This window comes from Mobula hypostoma, chromosome 13, assembly GCF_963921235.1.
Source record: "Mobula hypostoma chromosome 13, sMobHyp1.1, whole genome shotgun sequence".
In the NCBI taxonomy this organism is placed as follows: domain Eukaryota; kingdom Metazoa; phylum Chordata; class Chondrichthyes; order Myliobatiformes; family Myliobatidae; genus Mobula; species Mobula hypostoma.
The window spans coordinates 6473936-6498949 of NC_086109.1; the positions used below are offsets into that span (position 1 = coordinate 6473936).

Sequence of the window (25014 nt, forward strand, 5' to 3'; positions counted from 1 at the left end):
TTATAACTTTTTGTTCAGTATTACAGTGTGAGGTAGTGACATGTTAAGCTAAATTTGCCGTTCCTGTCGTCTTCCTTCCTCCTATCTGTTTAATTGTTTTCTATTTCTACTTCATCCCATCACGCAGATTTGTCAAAGTTAAAAGTAAATTTATTATCAGAGTACATACATGTCACCACATACAATTCTGAGATTCTTTTTCCTGTGAGAAATCTATAGAACAGGAACTGTAAAGAAGATCAATGAACAACAAGCTGTGCAAATGCAAATATAAATAGCAATAAATAATGACTATGAAATGAGAAGGAGTCCTTAAAGTAAGACAAATAAAGTGAGAACATGTGTAAGGTGTTTCTAAAGACTGACTGATTAAAGATTAGCTTTATTTGTTACATGTATTGGCTGAAATTCATTCACTTTCCAATATATCATTAATATTTACCGTAAACAGCTGTGGTCCATTGTTGGTCATAGTTTGACAATGCAAAAAAGACCCTGTCATCCTTAGTTGCTGCTTCCTGTTGGTTAGATAGACCTGTGTGTAATACCTCGACCTCTCGTCTTGTCTTTATGTGCTACCTTGTCAAATACCTTTTGCAAATGCAAAAATGTTACATCTACTGTTTGCCCTCTATCTACTCTGGCTAATACTTCCTCAAATAATAAAGATAAGTGACTTCTTTCTGTTGTGAAGCCTTGCTTGACACTGCTTGATCAGATTCTGACTTTAGAAATATACTGCATTCACTTTGATAATTGACTCTGGCCTCCCACTTTTTCACTGTTGTATCATTATATAAAGAGCAAGAGGGCAGCAGAGGAAAGAGGAAATGTGTGGAGACTGAGTATATGGGCAATGTTTGCAGTGAATATTCTGTGGTGTCTGTACATGTGCAGGAGTAAAGGAGGAATTGAGCAAAATTCCAGAGATAAAGCATGGGATTGCATGAGGAAGTAATAAAGGCACAATTCACCAGGGTGGAACGAAATCTATTGCAGGCCATTAAAAGAATCAAAGGTTCATTTGTTATCAAAGTGTGTATGCATTATACAACTCTTAAGATTCACCTTCTCCAGTTAGCCCCCCAAAACAAAGGAAAACCATGGAGAAACATGGTTCAAAGAGAAACAACAAACCTACCCCTCTGCATGAGAAAAAGAATGCAGCATAATCATCAAATCCACCCCCCCCGCCCCTTCAGCACAGAACGCAACAAGAAGGAACCCTGCTCAAAGAAACAACAAGACAGAATATAAAAACCATAAGACAGAAAAGTCCATAGTCCATTAAAGAAGAATGCGCAGAAGCCCGAGCTACAACTTTCCTACCTGGCTGCAGGAGCAGCGCCTGATGACTGGAGGATCACTGATGTTGTACTGGTGTTGAGAAAACAAAGGGACAAAATCAGTAATGGTGGACTTCCTGTACTTCCTGTAAGATCGCCAGCAGGTGTTAAGAGTGGGCTTCCTCACCCCTGACCCTCAACACAGGAGCCCCACAGGGCTGTATCCTAAGCCCCCTCCTTTACTCCCTGTATACCCATGACTGTGTCACCACCCACAGCTCCAATCTGCTAATTAAATTTGCTGATGACACTACACTGATTGGCCTTATCTCAAATAATAATGAGGCAGCCTACCAAGAAAACAGTGGTGTCAGGAAAACAACTCAGACATCCCACCCCTCCTGGAAGTTCCGGGAGTCTCCCGCATATTAATAGTAGCTCCCTGATGCCCGCAAATTATATACAATGTCCCGGAAATCAATTTTTGTGAGAGCGACCACAAGAGAGAGAGAGAGCGCGCGAACGCGCGCCATGGCAGAGTGTTCCAAAACAAGAAAATATAAAACGTACGTCACTCCAGACTACACTAAAGTGTACCCCTGCCTAATAGGGTTCAAAAATAAAGACAGTGTTGCTCGCTGCACTGTTTGCAACAGTGACTTTTCTATTGCCCATGGTGGGTTAAGACTGTAAAAGACATGTTGAGGTGAGTTTAACAGGTGTCGTTCGTTCATTAGCATAGCTAACGTTATTTAAACTAGCTGGCCAGCTGCTAAGGAGCTACTCTATTGCAGACATCCCACCTCTCCCGGAAGTTCCAGGAGTCTCCCGCAAATTGATGGTGCTACTTCCCTGAAATGAGTTTTTGCAGGGTGGGATGTCTGACAACCTCTCCCTCAATGTCACAAAAACAAAGGAGCTAGGTGTGGACTACAGGAGGAATGGAGACAGGCTCAGCCCTAATGCCATCAATGGATCGGGGGTTGAGAGGGTGAATAGCTTTAAGTTCCTTGGCGTACACTTCACCAAGGATCTCATACATACCAGCTGTGTGGTGGGAAAAAAGCACAATAGTGCCTCTTTCACCTCAGACGGTTGAAGTTTGGCATGAATCCCCAAATCCTAAGGACTTTCTACAGGGGCACAATTGAGAGCATCCTCTCTCTTTGGATTGTTCCTTGCACTAGGACCCAGCTGATGCAAAGGGCTTGGGGCCTAGACCATGCTGCCCAGCAGCTTGCTCTGGGCCCAGATTTTGTCGCCCAGCCCGAAGCCCCTCTCAAGCTCTTCAAATCAGCTCGGAGCCCAGAGCGATCCAACCTTGCACCTGGGGCAGTTGTACGGGCATCAAAGCTCCTCTGCCCCCACTTCTCCTCTCTGAATGGCTCACTCCTGCAACACACCAGCCCGGCTCATCCCCCGAACTCGCCACAGAATCACTCGCCCCCTCACTGTTTGCAGTGATAATTTTATACAATTTGCCTCAGAAAAGGTGTTTTTGGTGACGTTTTTACTCAAATTTCTTGCCTTTTGAACTGCCAGTGAGCTGTTGCACACATTCAGTAGTGCCATCTTAGCCGGAAGTACGGAAGGATACCGCTGTCTTTGGAATTTCCTCCAAATCCACTGAAGAGATTGGATCTTGGTAGGGTCACCCATGACAATCAGGTCAAAGGGTAGAGGCCAAACTAAGAGTGGTCCAGTGGTCCTCCAGGTTCAGGGGTTCAGCTCAGGGCTAACAACCCAGACTGGTGAAACAAAATTGCTAAGGAAACATCCGAGTGTGATGGTATTCCTGAGTCTCCATCCGGGACTTGTATGACTGACAGTAGTGAAAACCGAGAGGAAGCTGCTGACACGATGAAGGAAACTCTGAACATCAATAGAGTTGGAGGACCTCCATAGCTGCCCTAAATGCCAGTGGTATAACGGGCAGTAAGCCAGAACCACTGACAGGATAAATTCGCCACCATCCATGAACTCTCCTTGGCCAATATCTCCCTATTACATTGAGTGATCTCAGTAGGGGCGGCCGAACTGTTCACATGGTCAAAACCAGGCACTCCGGTCTGAACCAGGTAAAATGGCTGAACTGGAGTTAGCATTGCGCGGTGGTTGTTATATACCGGTTGGTATTGTTGTTATGCTGTTGTTGATATTTTTTATATGTTGTAAGTCCAAAACATAAATCTAATTTAAAAGAAAAGATGGAGAGTCCAAAAGGTGTGATGCTAACTTAGTTTATACCTTAAGTGTGGCACACATATATCATGTGGTAGCATCATGATGTATACAATTCATTTATTTTAACAATTAACCCGTAATGAATTACTTAAATGAACAAAGAATGCCTAATCAACAACATTTTTAAAAGATTAGTTCAATATCACTGAAATGTTAAAAACACCACAGTATTGTACTTATGTTGTCATTGGTTTTGGGTGGTGTTGTACCATGGTTGTTGGGATTGTTGTATGATACTTGGTTTTGCTGCTGGTGATGTTCTAGGTTGACTGTTGTTATATTGTTGATGTACTGTGGTTGTTTTGCTGAACTACAGTTGGCGATTGTTAATATACTGCTATTGTTGCACAGTAGCTGTTTTGCCATTGTAAGGCTTCTGTTGGTATTGTTTCACAGCAGTTGGTGTATATATTGGAACACCTTTGAAGTTGCTGCACTGCTGTTGCATTGTTGTTATTGTTGCTGCACTATGTTGTGGTAATATTCTTATTCTTGAAATTGTACCATTGTTAATGTTGTTGCATTGTTGTTGGACTCTTGTACCACTGTGTAGAGTGTGTTACAGTGTTGTTGGACTGTTGTACCACTGTGGAGACTGTGTTAGTGCTGGACTGTTGTACCATTGTGGAGACTGTGTTGCAGTGTTGTTGGACTGTACCATTCTGGAAACTGTTGTACCAATGTGGAAAGTGTGTTACAGTGTTACTGACATGTTATACCACTAAGGATAGTGTTACAGTGTTGTTCAACTGTTGTCATACCACTGTAGAGACTGTGTTGGTGTTGTTGGACTGTTGTACCATTGTGGAGACTGTGTTACAGTGTTGAACTGTTGTTCTACCACTGTGGAGAGTGTGTTACAATGTTGAACTGTTGTACCACCGTGGAGAGTGTGTTACAGTCTTGCTAACCTGTTATACCACTATGGAGAGTGTGTTACAATGTTCTTGAACTGTTGTACCACTGTGGAGAGGGTGTTAGTGTTGCTGACATGTTATACCACTGAGGAGAGTGTTACAGTGTTGTTGACCTGTTGTTGTACCACTGTAGAGACTGCATTATGATGTTGTTGGGCTGTTGTACCACTGTGGAGAGCGTGTTACAGTGTCGTGTTGAACCACTGTGGAGAGTGTGTTACAGTGTTGTTGACCTGTTGTACCACTGTGGAGAGCGTGTCAGTGTTGTTGAACTACTGTGGAGAGTGTGTTACAGGGTTGTTGAACCACTGTAGCAACTGCGTTACAGTGTTGTTGAACCACTGTAGAGACTGCGTTACGGTGTTGTGTGAACCACTGTGGAGAGTGTGTTACAGGGTTGTTGAACCACTGTGGAGAGTGTGTTAGAGTGTTGTGTGAACCACTGTGGAGAGTGCGTTACGGTGTTGTGTGAACCACTGTGGAGACTGCGTTACGGTGTTGCTGAACCACTGTGGAGACTGCGTTACGGTGTTGTGTGAACCACTGTGGAGACTGCGTTACGGTGTTGTTGAACCACTGTGGAGACTGCGTTACGGTGTTGTGTGAACCACTGTGGAGAGTGCGTTACGGTGTTGTGTGAACCACTGTGGAGAGTGCGTTACAGTGTTGTTGAACCACTGTGGAGAGTGCGTTACGGTGTTGTGTGAACCACTGTGGAGAGTGCGTTATGGTGTTGTTGAACCACTGTGGAGACTGCGTTACGGTGTTGTGTGAACCACTGTGGAGACTGCGTTACGGTGTTGTTGAACCACTGTGGAGAGTGCGTTATGGTGTTGTGTGAACCACTGTGGAGACTGCGTTACGGTGTTGTGTGAACCACTGTGGAGAGTGCGTTATGGTGTTGTTGAACCACTGTGGAGACTGCGTTACGGTGTTGTTGAACCACTGTGGAGAGTGTGTTACGGTGTTGTGTGAACCGTGGAGACTGCGTTACGGTGTTGTTGCACCACTGTGGAGACTGCGTTACGGTGTTGTTGCACCACTGTGGAGACTGCGTTACGGTGTTGTTGAACCACTGTGGAGACTGCGTTACGGTGTTGTTGCACCACTGTGGAGACTGCGTTATGGTGTTGTGTGAGCCACTGTGGAGACTGCGTTACGGTGTTGTTGAACCACTGTGGAGACTGCGTTACGGTGTTGTGTGAATCACTGTGGAGACTGCGTTACGGTGTTGTGTGAACCACTGTGGAGAGTGTGTTACAGGGTTGTTGAACCACTGTGGAGAGTGCGTTAGAGTGTTGTGTGAACCATTGTGGAGACTGCGTTACGGTGTTGTTGAACCACCGTGGAGACTGCGTTACGGTGTTGTGTGAACCACTGTGGAGACTGCGTTACGGTGTTGTTGAACCACTGTGGAGAGTGCGTTATGGTGTTGTGTGAATCACTGTGGAGAGTGCGTTACGGTGTTGTTGAACCACTGTGGAGACTGCGTTACGGTGTTGTGTGAACCACTGTGGAGACTGCGTTACGGTGTTGTTGAACCACTGTGGATACTGCGTTACGGTGTTGTGTGAACCACTGTGGAGAGTGCGTTACGGTGTTGTTGAACCACTGTGGAGACTGCGTTACGGTGTTGTGTGAACCACTGTGGAGACTGCGTTACGGTGTTGTTGAACCACTGTGGAGACTGCGTTATGGTGTTGTGTGAACCACTGTGGAGACTGCGTTACGGGGTTGTTGAACCACTGTGGAGACTGCGTTACGGTGTTGTGTGAACCACTGTGGAGACTGCGTTACGGTGTTGTTGAACCACTGTGGAGAGTGCGTTACGGTGTTGTTGAACCACTGTGGAGACTGCGTTACGGTGTTGTGTGAACCACTGTGGAGAGTGCGTTACGGTGTTGTTGAACCACTGTGGAGACTGTGTTACGGTGTTGTGTGAACCACTGTGGAGACTGCGTTACGGTGTTGTTGAACCACTGTGGATACTGCGTTACGGTGTTGTGTGAACCACTGTGGAGACTGCGTTACTGTGTTGTTGAACCACTGTGGAGACTGCGTTACGGGGTTGTTGAACCACTGTGGAGAGTGCGTTACGGGGTTGTTGAACCACTGTGGAGACTGCGTTACGGTGTTGTGTGAACCACTGTGGAGACTGCGTTACGGTGTTGTTGAACCACTGTGGAGAGTGCGTTACGGTGTTGTTGAACCACTGTGGAGACTGCGTTACGGTGTTGTGTGAACCACTGTGGAGACTGCGTTACAGTGTTGTGTGAACCACTATGGAGAGTGCGTTACGGTGTTGTTGAACCACTGTGGAGAGTGCATTACGGTGTTGTGTGAACCACTGTGGAGAGTGGGTTACGGTGTTGTTGAATCACTGTGGAGAGTGCGTTACGGTGTTGTTGAACCGCTGTGGAGACTGCGTTACGGTGTTGTTGAAGCACTGTGGAGACTGCGTTACGGTGTTGTTGAACCACTGTGGAGAGTGCATTACGGTGTTGTGTGAACCGCTGTGGAGACTGCGTTACGGTGTTGCTGAAGTACTGTGGAGACTCCGTTACGGTGTTGTTGAAGCACTGTGGAGACTGCGTTACGGTGTTGTGTGAACCCCTGTGGAGACTGTGTTACGGTGTTGTGTGAGCCGCTGTGGAGACGGCGTTACGGTGTTGTTGAACCACTGTGGAGACTGCGTTACGGTGTTGTGTGAACCACTGTGGAGACTGCGTTACGGTGTTGTTGAAGCACTGTGGAGACTGCGTTACGGTGTTGTTGAAGCACTGTGGAGTCTGTGTTACGGTGTTGTGTGAACCACTGTGGAGAGTGCGTTACGGTGTTGTTGAAGCGCTGTGGAGACTGCGTTACGGTGTTGCTGAACCGCTGTGGAGAGTGCGTTACGGTGTTGTTGAACCGCTGTGGAGAGTGCGTTACAGTGTTGTTGAAGCACTGTGGAGACTGCGTTACGGTGTTGTTGAACCGCTGTGGAGACTCCGTTACGGTGTTGTTGAAGCACTGTGGAGACCGCGTTACGGTGTTGTGTGAACCACTGTGGAGACCGCGTTACAGTGTTGTTGAACCGCTGTGGAGACTGCGTTACGGTGTTGTGTGAACCGCTGTGGAGACTGCGTTACGGTGTTGTTGAACCGCTGTGGAGAGTGGGTTACGGTGTTGTTGAACCGCTGTGGAGACTGCGTTACGGTGTTGCTGAAGCACTGTGGAGACTGCGTTACGGTGTTGTTGAACCACTGTGGAGACTGCGTTACGGTGTTGCTGAACCGCTGTGGAGACTGCGTTACGGTGTTGTTGAAGCACTGTGGAGACTGCGTTACGGTGTTGTTGAACCGCTGTGGAGACTGCGTTACGGTGTTGTTGAAGCACTGTGGAGACTGCGTTACGGTGTTGTTGAACCGCTGTGGAGATTGCATTACGGTGTTGTTGAACCGCTGTGGAGAGTGCGTTACGGTGTTGTTGAAGCACTGTGGAGACTGCGTTACGGTGTTGTTGAACCGCTGTGGAGACTCCGTTAAGGTGTTGTTGAAGCACTGTGGAGACCGCGTTACGGTGTTGTGTGAACCGCTGTGGAGACTCCGTTACGGTGTTGTTGAACCGCTGTGGAGACTGCGTTACGGTGTTGTGTGAACCGCTGTGGAGACTGCGTTACGGTGTTGTTGAACCGCTGTGGAGAGTGGGTTACGGTGTTGTTGAACCGCTGTGGAGAGTGCGTTACGGTGTTGCTGAAGCACTGTGGAGACTGCGTTACGGTGTTGTTGAACCGCTGTGGAGACTGCGTTACGGTGTTGCTGAACCGCTGTGGAGACTGCGTTACGGTGTTGTTGAAGCACTGTGGAGACTGCGTTACGGTGTTGTTGAACCGCTGTGGAGACTGCGTTACGGTGTTGTTGAAGCACTGTGGAGACTGCGTTACGGTGTTGTTGAACCGCTGTGGAGACTGCGTTACGGTGTTGCTGAAGCGCTGTGGAGACTGCGTTACGGTGTTGTGTGAACCACTGTGGAGACTGCGTTACGGTGTTGTTGAACCACTGTGGAGACTGCGTTACGGTGTTGTTGAACCACTGTGGAGAGTGCATTACGGTGTTGTGTGAACCGCTGTGGAGACTGCGTTACGGTGTTGCTGAAGCGCTGTGGAGACTGTGTTACGGTGTTGCTGAACCGCTGTGGAGACTGCGTTACGGCATTGTTGAACCGCTGTGGAGACTGCGTTACGGTGTTGCTGAAGCACTGTGGAGAGTGCGTTACGGTGTTGTTGAAGCACTGTGGAGACTCCGTTACGGTGTTGTTGAAGCACTGTGGAGAGTGCGTTACGGTGTTGTTGAAGCACTGTGGAGACTCCGTTACGGTGTTGTTGAAGCACTGTGGAGAGTGCGTTACGGTGTTGTTGAAGCACTGTGGAGACTCCGTTACGGTGTTGTTGAAGCACTGTGGAGAGTGCGTTACGGTGTTGTTGAAGCACTGTGGAGACTCCGTTACGGTGTTGTTGAAGCACTGTGGAGAGTGCGTTACGGTGTTGTGTGAACCACTGTGGAGAGCGCGTTACGGTGTTGTTGAAGCACTGTGGAGACTGCGTTACGGTGTTGTTGAAGCACTGTGGAGACTCCGTTACGGTGTTGTTGAAGCACTGTGGAGAGTGCGTTACGGTGTTGTTGAAGCACTGTGGAGAGTGCGTTACGGTGTTGTTGAAGCACTGTGGAGACTGTGTTACGGTGTTGTTGAAGCACTGTGGAGAGTGCGTTACGGTGTTGTTGAAGCACTGTGGAGACTGTGTTACGGTGTTGTTGAAGCACTGTGGAGAGTGCGTTACGGTGTTGTTGAAGCACTGTGGAGACTGTGTTACGGTGTTGTTGAACTCCTGTTGCATCACTGTGAGAGCTGCGTCATTGCATTCTTGTGGTACCCCGAACTGCAGACGCCGAACAGGAGGCGGGCCTAGTTATGTCACGCGATCGGATTGATGTGGGATCCGCCAGTCACCGGCGGCGTTGTGGGCATGGGGTCAGCCCATTGGACAACACCTTGGGCGAGGCGGAGACGAAGCTTTAAAGCGGCCGTGATGCCGGCTTGGCGCTGACGGTGCTGCGTGAGGTGAACATGTCCGAGGCGGCGGGGCTGCTCCGGCTGCTGCTGTTGGCGGCGGTCGCCGCCGCGACTCCCGCCCTGGTCTCCGCTTCACGACTGCCCCGCGGTAGCGTCAGCGAAGCCGAAGGGGTCTCCTGTCAGCAGAGCCGGGCTTTCCAGGACAACCTGACCGAACACACGCACGAGGTGAACGGGGGGGTCCCGGGGGTCCGCCATCCGCCAAGGGTGGAGATTAGGGAGATCGGGGGTGGGAGTCGGAGCGGAGGTCCCGGGGACGGCGATCTTGGTAGAGTGATACCTGGGGGTCCAGGCGATAAGGCTGGGGGACGGGGGACGGGGGACGGGGAATGGGGAGGTCCAGCTGGTGATCCGGACGTGGTCTTGAAAGGAGGTTATTCGGGGCAGTACGGCCTGGGGGACAGGCGAGTCCAGCCGTGGCTCCGGTTGGAGGATCGTTGCGGAGCCTCGGTGTCTGCAGTCGCACTTAGCGTTATATATGATGCATCGACTGTGACATTTCACCTGATGTTGAAGGGTGAGGCATTCGTTCCACAAGGTGCTGGCACTTGGCAAACCGGGGTTTTGTTGCGATGTTTCCCTGGGCGATCGTCCGCAGGTCTCATACTGTCCATCTGTTTGCCAGGCCGAAGAGCGGCCTCGATGGGCCGAATTGCCTAATTCAGCTCCAATGTTTTATGGTCACATGGTCTCCACCTCCGGTTCCTGTAAGAATTCCCTTCTCTCCCCCCGACTCTATCAGATAAACACATTTTACATACCAGAGCTTCAGTCATCTCTGGTTAAGCCTTCACTTAGTTGACATCTGAATTGAATTATTGTGTTTTCTGCTCTTGCCCTCTCCTCCCACTCAGTGAAAAGATAGGGTTCATTTTGTTCTTGCATTGCACCCCACCGTTTACAGATCTCCCTCCATAATCATCTTGCCAGCACCAGGAAATTCTCACTTGCTCTCTTCCAACGTCTAAAGGGACCATTCCCCCCTGACTCTAGTCTATCTCCATCGATGTCAACTCACAGCACTGCCCAATCGAAATACAAGGAAGGCAGCACCTGTTTCCTTTCTGTCGCCACGAGGACCCAACCAGCTTATCCAGGCAAAGCAGTTCTTCTAATATAGTGTGTTAAATTCAGTGCTCAGGATGAGGCCCCATCTGCATCAGAGAAATCAAATGTGTGACTATTCTGTTCAGTCTGCAGGAGTGATTGAGAAGGTACAGGGGTCTTGGGTCACACACCACCAGGTTCAGGAACAGTTATTATACCTCAACCAACAGGCTTCTGAACCAGCACTTACCTCAACACTGAACTGATACCACAACCTACGGACTCACTTTTAAGGACTCCACAACTCATGTTCTCCATGTTATTTACTTTTACTATTTCTATATTTTTTGAATTTGCAGCTTGCTGTCCCTTGCACATTGGTCATTTGTCAGTTTTTTGTGTGTAGTCTTTCAATGATTCCTATTTCTTTGTTCTACTGTAAATGCTTGCAAGAAAATGAACGTCAGGGTAGTAGTATATGGTGATGTATGCATACTTTGATAATAAATTTACTTTGAAGTTGGTGGCCACTTTGACTCTCCATCCCTGTGTTTATGACTTCTTGTGCCAATCCAGTGAAGCTGAACACAAGCCTGGGCCAGTGATCCATCTCCTGTTGAAGTACGTCACACCCTACAGGAACTTCAGATTCAAAGATTAAAAGGTTCAAAGTACTTTTATTATCAAATTACTGTATGTATGCAGAATACGACTTTTGAGTTTCGTCCTCCCACAGGCAGGTACGAAATAGAAACATGTTGGAATTTGTTCAAGAAAACAATAAAATACCCACCGCGCGATAAAAGAACAAATTGCGCAAGCGGCAAAAAGCAGGCGAATAACACATAGAATATAAAACATCGAACCAGGAGTCCAGCAGTATTCAGTTTAGTTTAGTTCAGCGCTGTGCAGCTAGCCCACTGTGGGCTGCACGCAGAGCCATTCTTCACTGAAGCACCCCAGTCCGTTTTGATTGCCCTCATCAGACCGCTCAAAAACAGCAAAAAGAGTAACCAAAATCCAGAAGTCCATCCACCATGAACCTCAAGGGAGGGAGGGAAGGAACGTCGACTCAGACCATGAGATGCCTGCGTCAGGCATTTTCATGCCTTATAAGGCGCAGATTGGAAGTCTGTGTGGGGCGCCACTCCTCGCACAGACTAGAGTAATGTGTGGTTAAGTGCCTTGTTCAAGGACACAAACACGCTGCTACAGCTGAGACTCGAACTAGCGACCTTCAGCCCACTTGGCCATGTGCCCAATGTGAACCTCAAAGTCCCCCAAAATGACTCCACAGCCTCGCTGATCAATCCTTCCAGCATTGACCCCAAGGCTCCTGCACGTTCCACCGACAGCAGCTAGGAGAGGAAGAGGAAGACCGGTCAAACACAGGCAGAGTGGACCAAAAAACCTCAGCTCTCATCCTCGTCGACTTCAACCTTGCTCAACACCTCAGTGGAAGAGAAGCAGTGGAGTTGATCATGGTGTCCAGGCCTCCAGGCTGCACACTCTGCTCCAAACCTCACCAAACTCCCTTAGAGACAGCAAAGCATCAGATCGCTCAATTGGCCTGAAAACACACCATCGAAACAGCTCACACATTCCAATCGCACCCAGCTCAGTAGCGGAATCATATTTGAAATAAGTAGTTTCGTAACGTCACCGTTGGTTGCGCTGTTGGCTGGCACCATCTTGTTCAGGTAACCAACTTGTTCAGTTTTGTTGGAACTGACCAGTTCTGATGAAACTTCACCAACCTGTTACACAAGGGTTGGCTGTCTCTCTCCAGGTGTTGTCTGACCTGCTAGGTAGTTCAGAGAGATTATTTTCAGATGTCTAGCTAAAGCAGTGAAGTATGTCTCAAAGTTCCAGCAGTGACTTTGCCCTCTGCTCCGTTCTGTCAGCTCCTCCACCACCCCCGTTTACATCTCCAGACAGATGTGTCCAGGATCGTGAGCAACACAGTGGCTGAATGTCATCCTAGATAGGGTTGGGAATGTTTGTCTCAGTCCCTTTTATTGTCTCCATTTTGTTGTAGAATTGTAAATTTGCAATATACATATTTTTATAACAAAAAAGACAGCTAAACTGTGATTAATAAGCTGTGGTTGGCATGGTGTTATTACAGCTTTGGGCGTCGGAGTTCGCAGTTCAATCCTGGCGTCCTCTGTAAGGAGACTCTGTATATTCACCCCATGGAATGCATGGGTTTTCTCCAGGTTCTCTGGTTTTCTGCCACAGTCCAAAGACATACTGGGTAGGTTAATTGGTAAACAACCAATGTGCAAGACAAACTGCAAAAAAAAACTCAGAGCACGAGTCCCTGAAAGTGAGTCTGTAGTTGATGGAATCAGTTCAGTATTGAGGTGAGTGAAGTTATCCATGCTGGTTCAGGAGCCTGATGGTTGAACGATAATAACTATTCTTGAACCTGGTGACCTGCGAGGCTTCATCCTACCCTGATGCTGTCTTGTGATATGAAACTCTTTGGAAGTGTAGTGGCAGGTGCTTAACCTTACATATTCTGTCTGTGTGACTAAACATCTGGTCGTTATCACATTTTTGGGCTGCTGGCTGTATGTAAATTGCTTGTCTTATTTCAGACATTGCGCTAGTAACTGCACTTTTTTAAAAAAACTGTGTTTACTGAAAAATGTTTCTGCTCTGTCAGGAATTATTTTTAAAAATTGGCATTGATTAACATTTGTGAAGTGATTTATAATGTCCTGAGGTTTAAAAAATGTTCTAAAATTAATTCCATTCCTGAATTTCAGGAACTTTGAAGTTCAGCTTTGCTCTCTCATTGCATCTGCTTTCTTTTGCTTGTCTTCTGGTTCCTTATCTTCTCAGTATCAGTTTGAAATATAACTGATTTGACGCAAATTATAGCATAAACAGAAGAAAGTCTGCAGATGCTGGAATTGTAAGCAACGCACAGAAAATGCTGGACGAACTCAGCAGGTCAAGCAGCATCTATAGAAAGCAATAAATAGTCAACATTTCAGGCTGAGACCTAAAGAAGTCCTGCAGAAAGTTCTCGGTCTGAAACATTGACTGTTTATTCCTTTCCATTGATGCTGCCTGTTGATCATTTCCACTTTCTGCATATTTAAGTCCACCTTACCTGTCAACAAAAATGGAGTACATACACAAGTAATGTCATTTAATCTTTAGAATACCCTTAACTTTTTTAAGACACAAAGTTGCATCAGAATTTTTAAAAGTAAAAGGTTTTTAATGAGTTTGTTTATCACTCCTGTAATGCCATAAATACAGTTAAACTACTTTGTGAGCATCAGGGTTTGTGAACATACTGAGTAAAGAGTATTTTCATCCAACGCAATTCATGTTCTTAAAAATATCCTCCTAATCAATATAATTTCATAAATACCATGGGTGTAGAAGATTCTGATTTTAATTGGTATGAAACTAGATGCTTTGATTTTAAGTAAGCATTTTGAATTTTCAGAAGCTACTGTTATTGGAAATGTGCTGTCAAATTTGGTAACAGTGAAGATCATGAGATGTGTTCGTCAGATTATAACGGCGTGTGTACTAAAATCCTCACTTGCTATATAAACCAGTTTATACTGCTCAACACGTGGTTGCATGCTGTGGTCACTAAGTAACGTAGGGGGTAGAATCTGTTCTCTTTTTGAGGCTTGTGTATTTGTAGTGACAGGCATGTCAGAACAATTCATATTCAGAATCCTAAGTATTTTGTGATTTGATTATTTTAATTTATTTTTGAAACAAGTGCTGTAGTTTCAAAAGCAGTCACAATTTATGAATTGCAGTTGTGAAAATGTGCAAGTTTTTAAAGTAGGTGTTATCTGCGTTCTTTAAAGTGTATGTGAGACTTGCAATTTTCAGTGTTTCTGCTGGTCCTTGTTCAGAACTTCCTTAAGTTTATGTACAAGCCAAATTGCAACTTCAAGATTCTAATTTTATTTCAGACATTTCATATGAGGATAGGTTGAGTGAGCTAGGGCTTTTCTCTTTGGAACAAAGGAGGCTGAAAGCTGAATTGGTATAAATTGAGTGGAGAATCAGAGATTTTCTCCCAGGACGGAAATGGCTAATACGAGGGGGCATAATTTTAAGGTGATTGGAGGAAAGTATAGGAGATAGTTTTTTTTATATACAGAGTGATAGGTACATAGAATGTGCTGCCAGGATTGGTGGTAGAGACAGATACCTTAGGCCATTTAAGAAACTTAGATGGGCATGTGTATGATAGAAAACTGCTTTACCATGTACAAGGGAAGGGTTAGATTAATCTTGGAGCAGGTTGAAAGGGTGGCCCAATATTGTTGGCCAAAGTGCCTGTACTGTGCTGTTAAGTTGTATGTTTTGTTTCTGACTGGAGCGTCTCAGTTTGTGTAGAAGATTACTGTTTGTAACTTGGGCAGTATTTTTCTCTGTTGTGTTTATTTTTTCACTTGCATTGTTGATTTTTAATCCATTTCTACTGATTACATCAGTTACTTTTACTGGTGCATGGTACGAGTTTGCTTTTTGCCTTACTTTGTTGATACCTTGTTTTCCTTTATAAAAAATCTGGTTCACTACAATTTTCCTCCTTGTCAAGCTTTATAAAATAATTACTGTGTAACTCACCTCTAATTGTTGGCTCATTCTGATTAGAATATAGCTCCGGTATTATTTTCTTTAGCATCTGCCACGGCAATTAAAAAAAAAATTAGGAGGCAGAATCTGTGGTTCCAACAGTTTAAAAGACAAATTTATCCAAATTTATGGGTCAACGTTTTTGTGGTTGATTGTTCCCTGTGAAGGGAGTGAAGACTGGTTGCTTTAAAATTATACTCTGGGGGGAGAACTATTCCTTGAAATCCTAAATTTAACTCCCTTTGTAGTGCAGTCTTATTTTGTTTCAATCCCACCTGTTCAGAAACTGGAATTGTTTTGGTGAACTTTTAATTTTAGTATATAGTGGGGGTGAAATCTTGGTAAAAATACCATCATCTGAGTTTTTGATAACTGGTATTTAAAATAAAATACTGCATTAGTAACACTTGAGCTTAAGTGACAATTCCATGAGTGCCTTTTAGTTGTTGTTTAAAACATCTTCAAGCTTTGAACTAAGTGCATATTCAAGATCAAGTAATGGACCAAAACTTTACCTGGAATATTGTAAACAACAGGAATTCTGCAAATGCTGGAAATTCAAGCAACACACTTCAAAGTTGCTGGTGAACGCAGCAGGCCAGGCAGCATCTCTAGGAAGAGGTGCAGTCGACGTTTCAGGCCGAGACCCATCTTCAGGACTAACTGAAAGAAGAGAGTCACTCTTCCTTCAGTTAGTCCTGAAGAAGGGTCTCGGCCTGAAACGTCGACTGCACCTCTTCCTAGAGATGCTGCCTGGCCTGCTGCGTTCACCAGCAACTTTGATGTGTGTTCCTGGAATATTGTGTTCATTTCTGGTCATCCCATTTTAGGAAGGATGTGGAATCTTTAGAGAGGGTTCAGAGGGGATTTACCAGGGAAATGCCTGGATTGGTGAGCATGTCTTTCGAGAATTAATTGGATTTCTTCTTTGAAGGAAAGGAAGATGAGAGATGACTTCATAAAACTGTTCAAGATGACAAGATGGGGCGGCATGGTAGCATAGTGGTTAGCATAACACTTTACAGTACAGGCGTCCCGGGTTCAATTCCCGCTGCTGCCTGTAAGGAGTTTGTACGTTCTGCCCATGACCCTGTGGGTTTCCTCCCACAGTCCAAAGGTTGGTAGGTTAATTGGTCATTGTAAATTGCCCATGATTAGGCTTGGGTTAAATTGGGAGATTGCTGGGTGGTGCGGCTCGAAGGACCGGAAGAGCTTATTCCGTGCTGCACCCGAATAAGTAACAAAGAGGTGTAGATTGAGTGGACAGCCAGAGACTTTTCCCCAGGGCAGAAATGGCTACTACAAGGGGGCATGATTTTAAGGTGATTGGAGGAAAGAGGAGGTAGGTTTGTACACAGAGTGGTGGATGTTTGAATCACCCTGCCAAGGGTGGTGGTGGAGGCAGATACATTAGGGAGATTTAAGAGACTTAGATAGGCACATAGCAGAAAGAGAAATGGAGGCCTATGTGGGAGGGAAGGGTTAGGTTGATCTTGGAGTAGGTGAAGGGTCAACACAACATTGTCGACTAGATGGCCTGTACTATGCTGTAATATTCTATGTTCTAAAAGTGGGGCTTGTATTTAAGGTTTTGTGCTAGTTAGATACAATATGGAAACAGACCCTTTATCTCACTGAATCTGCACACAACCATCCAAGGTCCATTTACAGAAGTCTCCATGTTCCCCTAAATTCCCTTCCCATGCCTACATTCACACAATCTCTCTCCAGACTCCACTTCTCACCTACACACTTAGCAAGTTACAGTGACCAGTTAATTTTCCAGCCAGGTCCTTTGTAACTTGCTGTAAACAACGCAGTGATGGAAGTACTCAACATTCCAAGTCAATGACCTGTTTGAAACCCGCAGAGTCATTTTGGTTATTTCAGGTTTCAAGTTTAAGTTTCTTTCTCTTTAGAAAAATATGCCACCATCTGTACAAATAAGCTGGAATATTCTTGACTTGTAGCTCGCCTGTGTTCTCTGGTATTGGTTGCCATGGTAATATAGCCCCAAAACCCAGAAATTCCTTAATAGAATATAAATTGCCTTGTACGCAATATTTTTTAAGTTTGCAGAGTGTTTGCAGTACATAAACTTAGTTGTATAGCTAAGTTCACTTTGTCTTAGTGAATTTTCCTGTCTGCTACAAAAATAGCTTTTTATGGTGTTATCTGCATTTGGGTACAGAAGCGTATGGCCTCAACAGTTAAGCGGTTAACTGCTGTACTGAAATAGTTCCATCTTCCTGTGTGATGTGCTATTCTGCCAAATAGTCTGAAATTGGTTCTTCACTTGGTTCAGTGTTGGTGTTTTGCTGCTGCACAATCTGAACTGCAGCACTATAATCGTGCAGAACTTCTTAGATGGTTCTAAACGTTCTATTCCCTTCTTTTACTCTTAGCTTAGGGGTAATAGACTTAAAATCACTTGAAAGCTGTTTTCAAATTTGAGCGAAGCCCAATAGCCTTAATGTTTTGGTATCCCACACAAAACATATTTTGCCCAAGCAGTACTGAGGCAATAGCTTTGTTTGTGTGGCAAACAGAAACTGTTTTCATGTGTTCGACTGAACTTTTTTTTTGCAAGACTAACTTTTCCACTGAAAAGAAGGAATCCAATAGGAGAGGACCATGGAAGAAAGGGAAAGAGGAGGGGACCTAGAGGGAAGTGATCGACAGGTGAGGAAAAGAGGTGGGGTGACAGGGGAACCAGAATGGAGAGAAGATTGGAGGCTACCCAGACGGAATATAAGGTATTGCTCCTCCCAACCTGAGTTCGGCCTCATATTGGCAGTAGAGGAGGCCATGGACCAACATGTCAGAATGAGAATGGGAAGTCAAATTGAAATGGGTAGCCACTAGGAATTCCTGCCTTTTGCGGCGGATAGAGCGAATGTGCTTAACGAAGCGCTCCCCCAGTCTACATCAGGACCTTGAAAGGCGGTGAGAAGCAGGTGTAGTGCTTGTCCCACTTGTAGGGTTAAGTGCTAGGAGGGAGAGCAGTGGAGAGGAAAGAGTCACTCTTTCAGTAATTGGTATTTCAGAAAAGTTGATGCAAGATTGTGTTCAGTCTGCAGATTGTGAAATTTGGTAATAGAACAACAAATTAATCTTCGTAGTGCATGTGATCTGAGCAATTAAGGTAGATGAATTTTCCATCTAATTGACTGTTACAAGAACTCTCAATAGTTCTGAATGATGCCTGATCTTTGGGATGGGATCAAATTTTTCACAGCTCTTCCAGTTGCTGTCAAACATGACCAGCAAAGGCTGTCAACAGCTGCTGAATAAACTTTTCCCCTCTCTCAGAAAATACCAGGCACCTGATCACCAGCTGTCAGCTAGCAACAACCATACTGATGTTCACCGTGCATTAAAGAAAATTATTCGAAGCACACTCATTGAAAAGTTAAAATGTCATTGGCATTAAAGTTCAAAGTAACTTTATCATCATATCACCATATGTAATCTTGAGATTCAGTTTCTTGTGGGCATTACAGGAAAATAAAGAAATACCACAGGGTTTATGAGAGACTATAGATAACAAAGACTGACATACATCCAATGTGCAAAACAGGATTAATCGTGCAAATAATAAATAAAAAAGAAGAATGATGAATTCTGAGAACATGAGTTGGGGAGTTTTTGAAGGCGAGTCTGTAGTTTGTGGAGTCAGTTCAGAGTTGAGGGGTGTGAAGTTATCCACGCCAGTTCAGGAGTCTGATGGTTGAAGGATAATAACCGTTCCTGAACCTGGTGGTATGGGACCTAAGGCTTCTGTGCCTCCTGCCTGATGGCAGCAGCAGGAACAAAGCATGGCCAGGATGGTGGATGCTGCTTCTCAGAATCGGGTTTATTATCACTGGCATGTGCCGTGAAATTTGTTAACTTAGCAGCAGCAGTTCAATGCAATACATAATATAGAAGGGGAAAAAATTAATAATATAGGTTAAAAATCGTGCAAAAAAAACCAGAAATAAGATGTATATTAAAAAAGTGAGGTAGTGTCTAAGGGTTCAATGTCCATTTAGGAATCGGATGGCAGAGGGGAAGAAGCTGTTCCTGAATCGCTAAGTGTGTGCCTTCAGTCTTCTGTACCTCCTACCTGATGGTATTTGTGGGCACGTGGCCAAGTGGTTAAGGCATTGGACTAGTGTCCTGAGGGTCGTGAGTTCGAGCCCCATCCGAGGGAACGTCTTGTGTCCTTGAGCAAGGCACTTAATCACACATTGCTCTGCGACGACACTGGTGCCAAGCTGTATGGGTCCTAATGCCCTCCCCTTGGACAACATTGGTGTCGTGGAGAGGGGAGACTTGCTGCATGGACAACTGCCGGTCTTCCATACAACCTTGCCCAGGCCTGCTCCCTGGAGAGTGAAGACTTTCCAGGCGCAGATCCATGGTCTTGCAAGACTAACGGATGCCTTTATTATTTATTATTATTACCTGATGGTAACAGTGAGAAAAGGGCATGCTCTGGGTGCTGGATGTCCTTAATAATGGATGCTGCCTTTCTGAGACACCAGTCCTTGAAGATGTCCAGGATCCTTTGTAGGCTAGTGCCCAAGAAGAAGGTTGTCCTTGTAGATGACTACTCACAAAGACTGACAGGCAACCAAGGTGCAAAAGAAGACAAACTGTGTAAAAAAAGGATAATAATAAATAAATAATGCTGAGTACATGTATCGTAGACTTCTTGAAAGTGTGTCCATAGTTAGTGTTCGGTGTTGAGGTGAATGAGCTTATCCACACTAGATTAGGAGCCTGATGGTTGTAGGATAATAACCATTCCTGAACCTGGTGGTGTAGGATCTCAAGGCTCCTATACCTCCTACCCAATTGTATTAGCAATCATGGCTTGGATGATCCACTACTTGCAGCCTTTTTTCTCTAAGAGATTGTTACCATCCCCTCAGATCAAATTTAAATGGGATTTTGAATGTGCTGTGACAGGCACTTGTTTGGATAATTATTTGTCATTTACCACACATCACATACTTTGAACGTTAATACATTTTGTTGGCCAAGCATATTTTGCAACCATGGTTACTTCGTCCTTCTGCCATGCATAACCTTTAAGGACAAATTTTCAAGTTGGACCAGCTAGCAAGGAATTCCATGTAAAATCTAGAAAGTTGGAAGTATTTGAGGCAACCAGACATGTTCAGTAATATCAAGGGTGGTGTTGGTGGCAATTGTAACTGGTCAGTGGAAATGCTGAAACACAGGCGTATAAAGTTCAGTTTCCCTCTCCAACTCATTCTCCTGCTTTCTGCCCATATCTTTTGAAGCCCTCACTAATCAAGGGGCTGTCAAGCTCTGCTTTAAATATACAGTTTCTAATGACTTAGCCTCCACACCCGTCTGTAGCAATGAATTTCACAGACTCAGTACCTTCTGGCTAAAGAAATGTCTCCTCATCTCTTTTCTAAAGGGACATCCTTCTATTCTGATGACCTTTTGCATCACAACCTGGTACTCCAGCTGCAGTGCTGTCGACAAAAAAGCCTTGCAGAGGGTGGTTAGGGGAGCAGAGAAGATTATTGGGGTCTCCCTACCTTCTGTCCAAGACCTCTTTCAGAGTCGATGCCTCCAGAAGACACGGTACATCATTAAAGACCCCTCACACCCTCTCCATGAACTGTTTGTTCTTCTGCCATCAGGCAAATGTTACAGGAGCATCAAAACTAAAACCAGAAGGCTACTAAACAGCTTCCTCCCACAGGCAGTCAGACTGCTAAATAGCTGCTCTACCTGACTCTGCTTTGGACACTTTTAACTTGCACTGGACACTTATTACTTGATTTTAACTGACATGTTGCTGTTGTGTTTTACTATTTATTGTTATGTTTATTTAGTGTTGTGTTTGTTATGTTATGATTGCACTGCCCCTGAGAAACGCTGTCTCATTCTGCCCTGCAGAGCTGATGTACAGTTAGAATGACAGTAAAGTTTTCTGAATCTTGAATCTTCCAAAGAGATGAGATGTGCCCTCTGATCCTAGACTCCCCCACCACTGGAAGCATTGTATCTAGATCCTCACTACCTAGACCTTTCAAAATTTCAATTTTAGTATTCACTCTTGAGTTTCACTATGCAATATTGTAAAGAATGAGAGAACAGGCACATCCTTCTCCCCAACCCCTTGATTGTTCTAACCCCCCCCCACCCCAACACCAGGGGTAATGTTAGTGTTCAGTCAATCATAGTGTGCTGTGATGTATAACGTAGGTGATCATGGTCTTTCCCTGAGCATGATTGTTCTTGGTAAATCTTTCTACAGAAGTGGCTTGCCGTTGCTCTCTTCGGGGCAGTGTCTTTACGAAACAGGCGACCCCAGCCATTATCAATACTCTTCAGAGGTTGTCTGCCTGGTGTCAGTGGTCACATAACCAAGACTTATGATCTGCACTAGCTGCTCATTTGACCATCCACCACCTGATCCCATGGCTTCACTCAACCCTGATTTTGGGGGGGGGGGGAGGAGGAGGAGGGGGGCTAAGCGGATGCTACACCTTGTCCAAGGGTGACCTGCAGGCCAGCGGAGGGAAGGAGCGCCTTACACCTCCTTTGGTAGAGACATATCTCCAGCCCACCACCCATAATGTTAGTGTAGCCAATTAACTTACCAGAGTCTGTAACTTTGGGGCATGGAAGGGAGCTGTAGCAATCCAGATGGTCACAGCGAGAATATGGAAACCTTGGAGAAAGTTCTCTCCATGGATGCTGCCTGACCTACGGAGTTCCTCCAGCATTTTGTTTGTGTTACTCGAGAGCATGCAAACTCCATACAGCGCTGCAAGGCAACTCTGAGACAGGTTAGCTGTGTTATGGAGTAGCGGCAGGAAGAACTCTGCCCCATAGTACATAAGTACAAATCAGGATATGACATTTTTCTTTGCAATAAAAATGCTAAACACTTTATTTTTGCAGTATCGGTTTGTGGACCTGAGTGGATCTGTGACATTGGCATGGGTTGGTGATGGAACTGGTGTAAGTATGATCTGAGCTATGTTTTTCTTAGTTTTGTCTGTACATTTTGTAACCTCAAATGTCAGCACCATGCTGAAACAAAGAGGTGGGCGGCTATTTTAAACGAAGCATTAAATGTTCTCTGGAGCCTGTACGTACATCTTGTGGAATGTAAGATAAACCTAGTCAAATTTGAGAAAACAAAAATGAGATTTAATCAGTTTTGAAGTTGACACTTTTATTATGGTATTGAATGGCAGAAATTTTATGTGCATATTAAAGTAATCTTTTATGTAGCATGTTTTGAAAGAACTTTCTACAACAAATTTGTTTGTCCACATATTATATACGGATGAATTTATTCCATATCTCAAATTTAGGGCAGTGACTTGTGATTGCTATCAGGGTAAATGATAGTATTAGCCAACCTGCCTTTTCGCCATTTGGGTTACAGAAATTTGTAAACACTTTAAACCACTTTTTCTATAATTCTGTTTACATTGTAATATGTGAATATATTTATGTACATACCCATTTTATTCCATATCTGTACTTTAACTTATAAGTTTATTATTATAATTATAATTGTTTTCATTGCAAGTTCCACCAACATATTACAACAAATTTCTAATACATCCAAATGTATATGTTGAATAAAGTTGATCTTTGATCCTTGGCAATATTATTAAAGATCTTCCTCACGGTCTGCTGGTATGGGAAATGTGTTGCTCTGGCTGCTGTAGAGGCAGCTGAACAGAATTCGTGAATGTGTGTCATGTTTTGACCATCAGATAATTTTCTTTTGACTGCGAATTACAAATAGTGACACATACCTGTCACGTACCCCATGATGGGTTAAAGAAGCAGCAGAAATGTAAAACACTTTGGAGTCCGGTATTGCTATTAACTAATGGCATTTATTAGTAACTACGCAATACAGTAATATAAATGCAATAAATCAAACAGATTAGCAATGATTATATATAAGTAAGTATATCAGTAAGTGTGGAAATATATGAAGACCAAGCTTCTTCAAGTCTAGGGGTAAATAGATACAGTCTAACGATGATGAGTAAAGTTCAGTTCAGTTCGTGGTATTGAGTTGAGTAGTGATGAAGAGAGAGGGAGAGATTTGAGTCTTCAGGTGAGCTAACGCCATCAATCTTCCCATTGTCCTGCGAAATCCTTTAGAAGTCACCGACTGTGACCACAACAAAGGGGACCGTTCTTCTGTGGTGGAGCTATCAAACCAGGCAAGAGTTGGACACACAAATAACTCCCCACCGGTCACACCCTGTTCACACTGCGAGAGCCACTGATCGATCCTTCAAAACCCATTTTTTCTGTGGGCACAACAAAGCTCATTCAGTGTCCAAAACCATGTGTCTGAGGTTTATCATCTGACCTCCTATTTATCTTCCTGTGCTTAATACCAACTGCCACTCGAATAGCTCCTCCCTTCTCTGTCTGTAAGAATTTCCAAGCAGTTGGTGTTAAGTACCTCTCTCTCTCTCTCTCTCTTTTCAAAAGCACAGTTCATAGGGCTAATCAAGCACAGTTCATAGGGGTAATTCAGGACCCCATCACACCCCCTTGAGAGAAAAAATTTTGAAGAAGACAAAATTTTTGTTTAACTGGAAATTTCAGAGCTTGAAACAATACATATATATTCATCAGATGACGGAGCAAAACGTGCACAATTTCCAACTTAACATCTGGATAAACAATCAGCTATAATATTGTCAGTACCTTTCACATGTTTGATTTTCAGGTCATATTCTTGCAATAGCAGACTCCAATTTAATAACCTTCTATTCTTATCCTTCATCTTAGTTAGAAAAACCAACGGATTGTGATCCGTGTAAACCACAAGTGGCCTCTGAGCAGGACAGACATAGACTTCAAAATGTTGTAAAGCCAGAATAAGTGCTAGCAATTCCTTTTCGATGGTGGAGTAATTTTTCTGGTGCACATTAAATTTCTTTGGGAAATAGGCTGCTGGGTGTTCAATGTCATCCACTCCCTTCTGTAAAAGTACCGCCCCAGCAGCTTCGTCACTAGCATCTGTTGCTATAGAAAGTGGCTTGGGAAAAATCAGGTGCCTTGAGCACAGGATGATAACACAGAATGGTTTTCAGATGTTCAAATGCCTCCTGGCAAAAATCACTCCATACAAATCTTTCACTCTTCCCTAGGAGTTTTGGTAAGGGGAGAGCGACATCAGCAAAGTTCTTACAAAACTTACGATAATACCCAACCATTCCTAAAAATCTTCTTAAAGCTTTCTTGCCGGTTGGAATAGGAACCTCAGCAATAGGTTGAACCTTGGCCTATACAGGATCCAGTTGGGTCTGGCCTACTACATAGCCCAGATATGTAACTGTGGCATGACCAAACTCACTTTTAGCAAGGTTCACAGTAAGATTGGCCTTAGAAAGTCTGTCAAACAGTTTTTCTACCGCTGCAATATCCCACGTGTCATTCCAGACCACTAAATCGTCAATATAGGCCTCTGTGTTTTCTAAACCTCTAATCACAGAATTGATCATTCTTTGAAATGTCCCCGGAGCATTTTTCATCCCCAAGGGTAAAACATTATATTCATACAGTACAGATGGTGTCACAAATGCTGATATCTCCTTAGCCCTTTCTGTCAAAGGAACACACCAATATCCTTTTAACAAGACAATCTTTATAAGGTAAAGAGTCATCCACTCTCTCCTTGTTCCTTCTTGTTTCCAATTTCTTGTTCAACCATTTTACTTTCCTCTAATTTCATTCTGTAAGGATGCTCTCTGATGGGC

General features: G+C 44.5%; 1 protein-coding gene across 1 annotated transcript in view; it reads left to right on the top strand.

Annotated features, from left to right (window-relative positions):
* The first annotated feature begins 9496 nt into the window (after positions 1-9496).
* Positions 9497-25014, top strand: part of sort1a (sortilin 1a) — a 69620-nt gene continuing 54102 nt past the window's right edge. The window contains exons 1-2 of the mRNA XM_063065193.1: positions 9497-9727; positions 22172-22231. Of these exons, the coding sequence (XP_062921263.1) occupies positions 9554-9727; positions 22172-22231 (234 nt within the window). The 5' untranslated portion in view covers positions 9497-9553. The remainder of the gene's footprint in view (positions 9728-22171; positions 22232-25014) is intronic.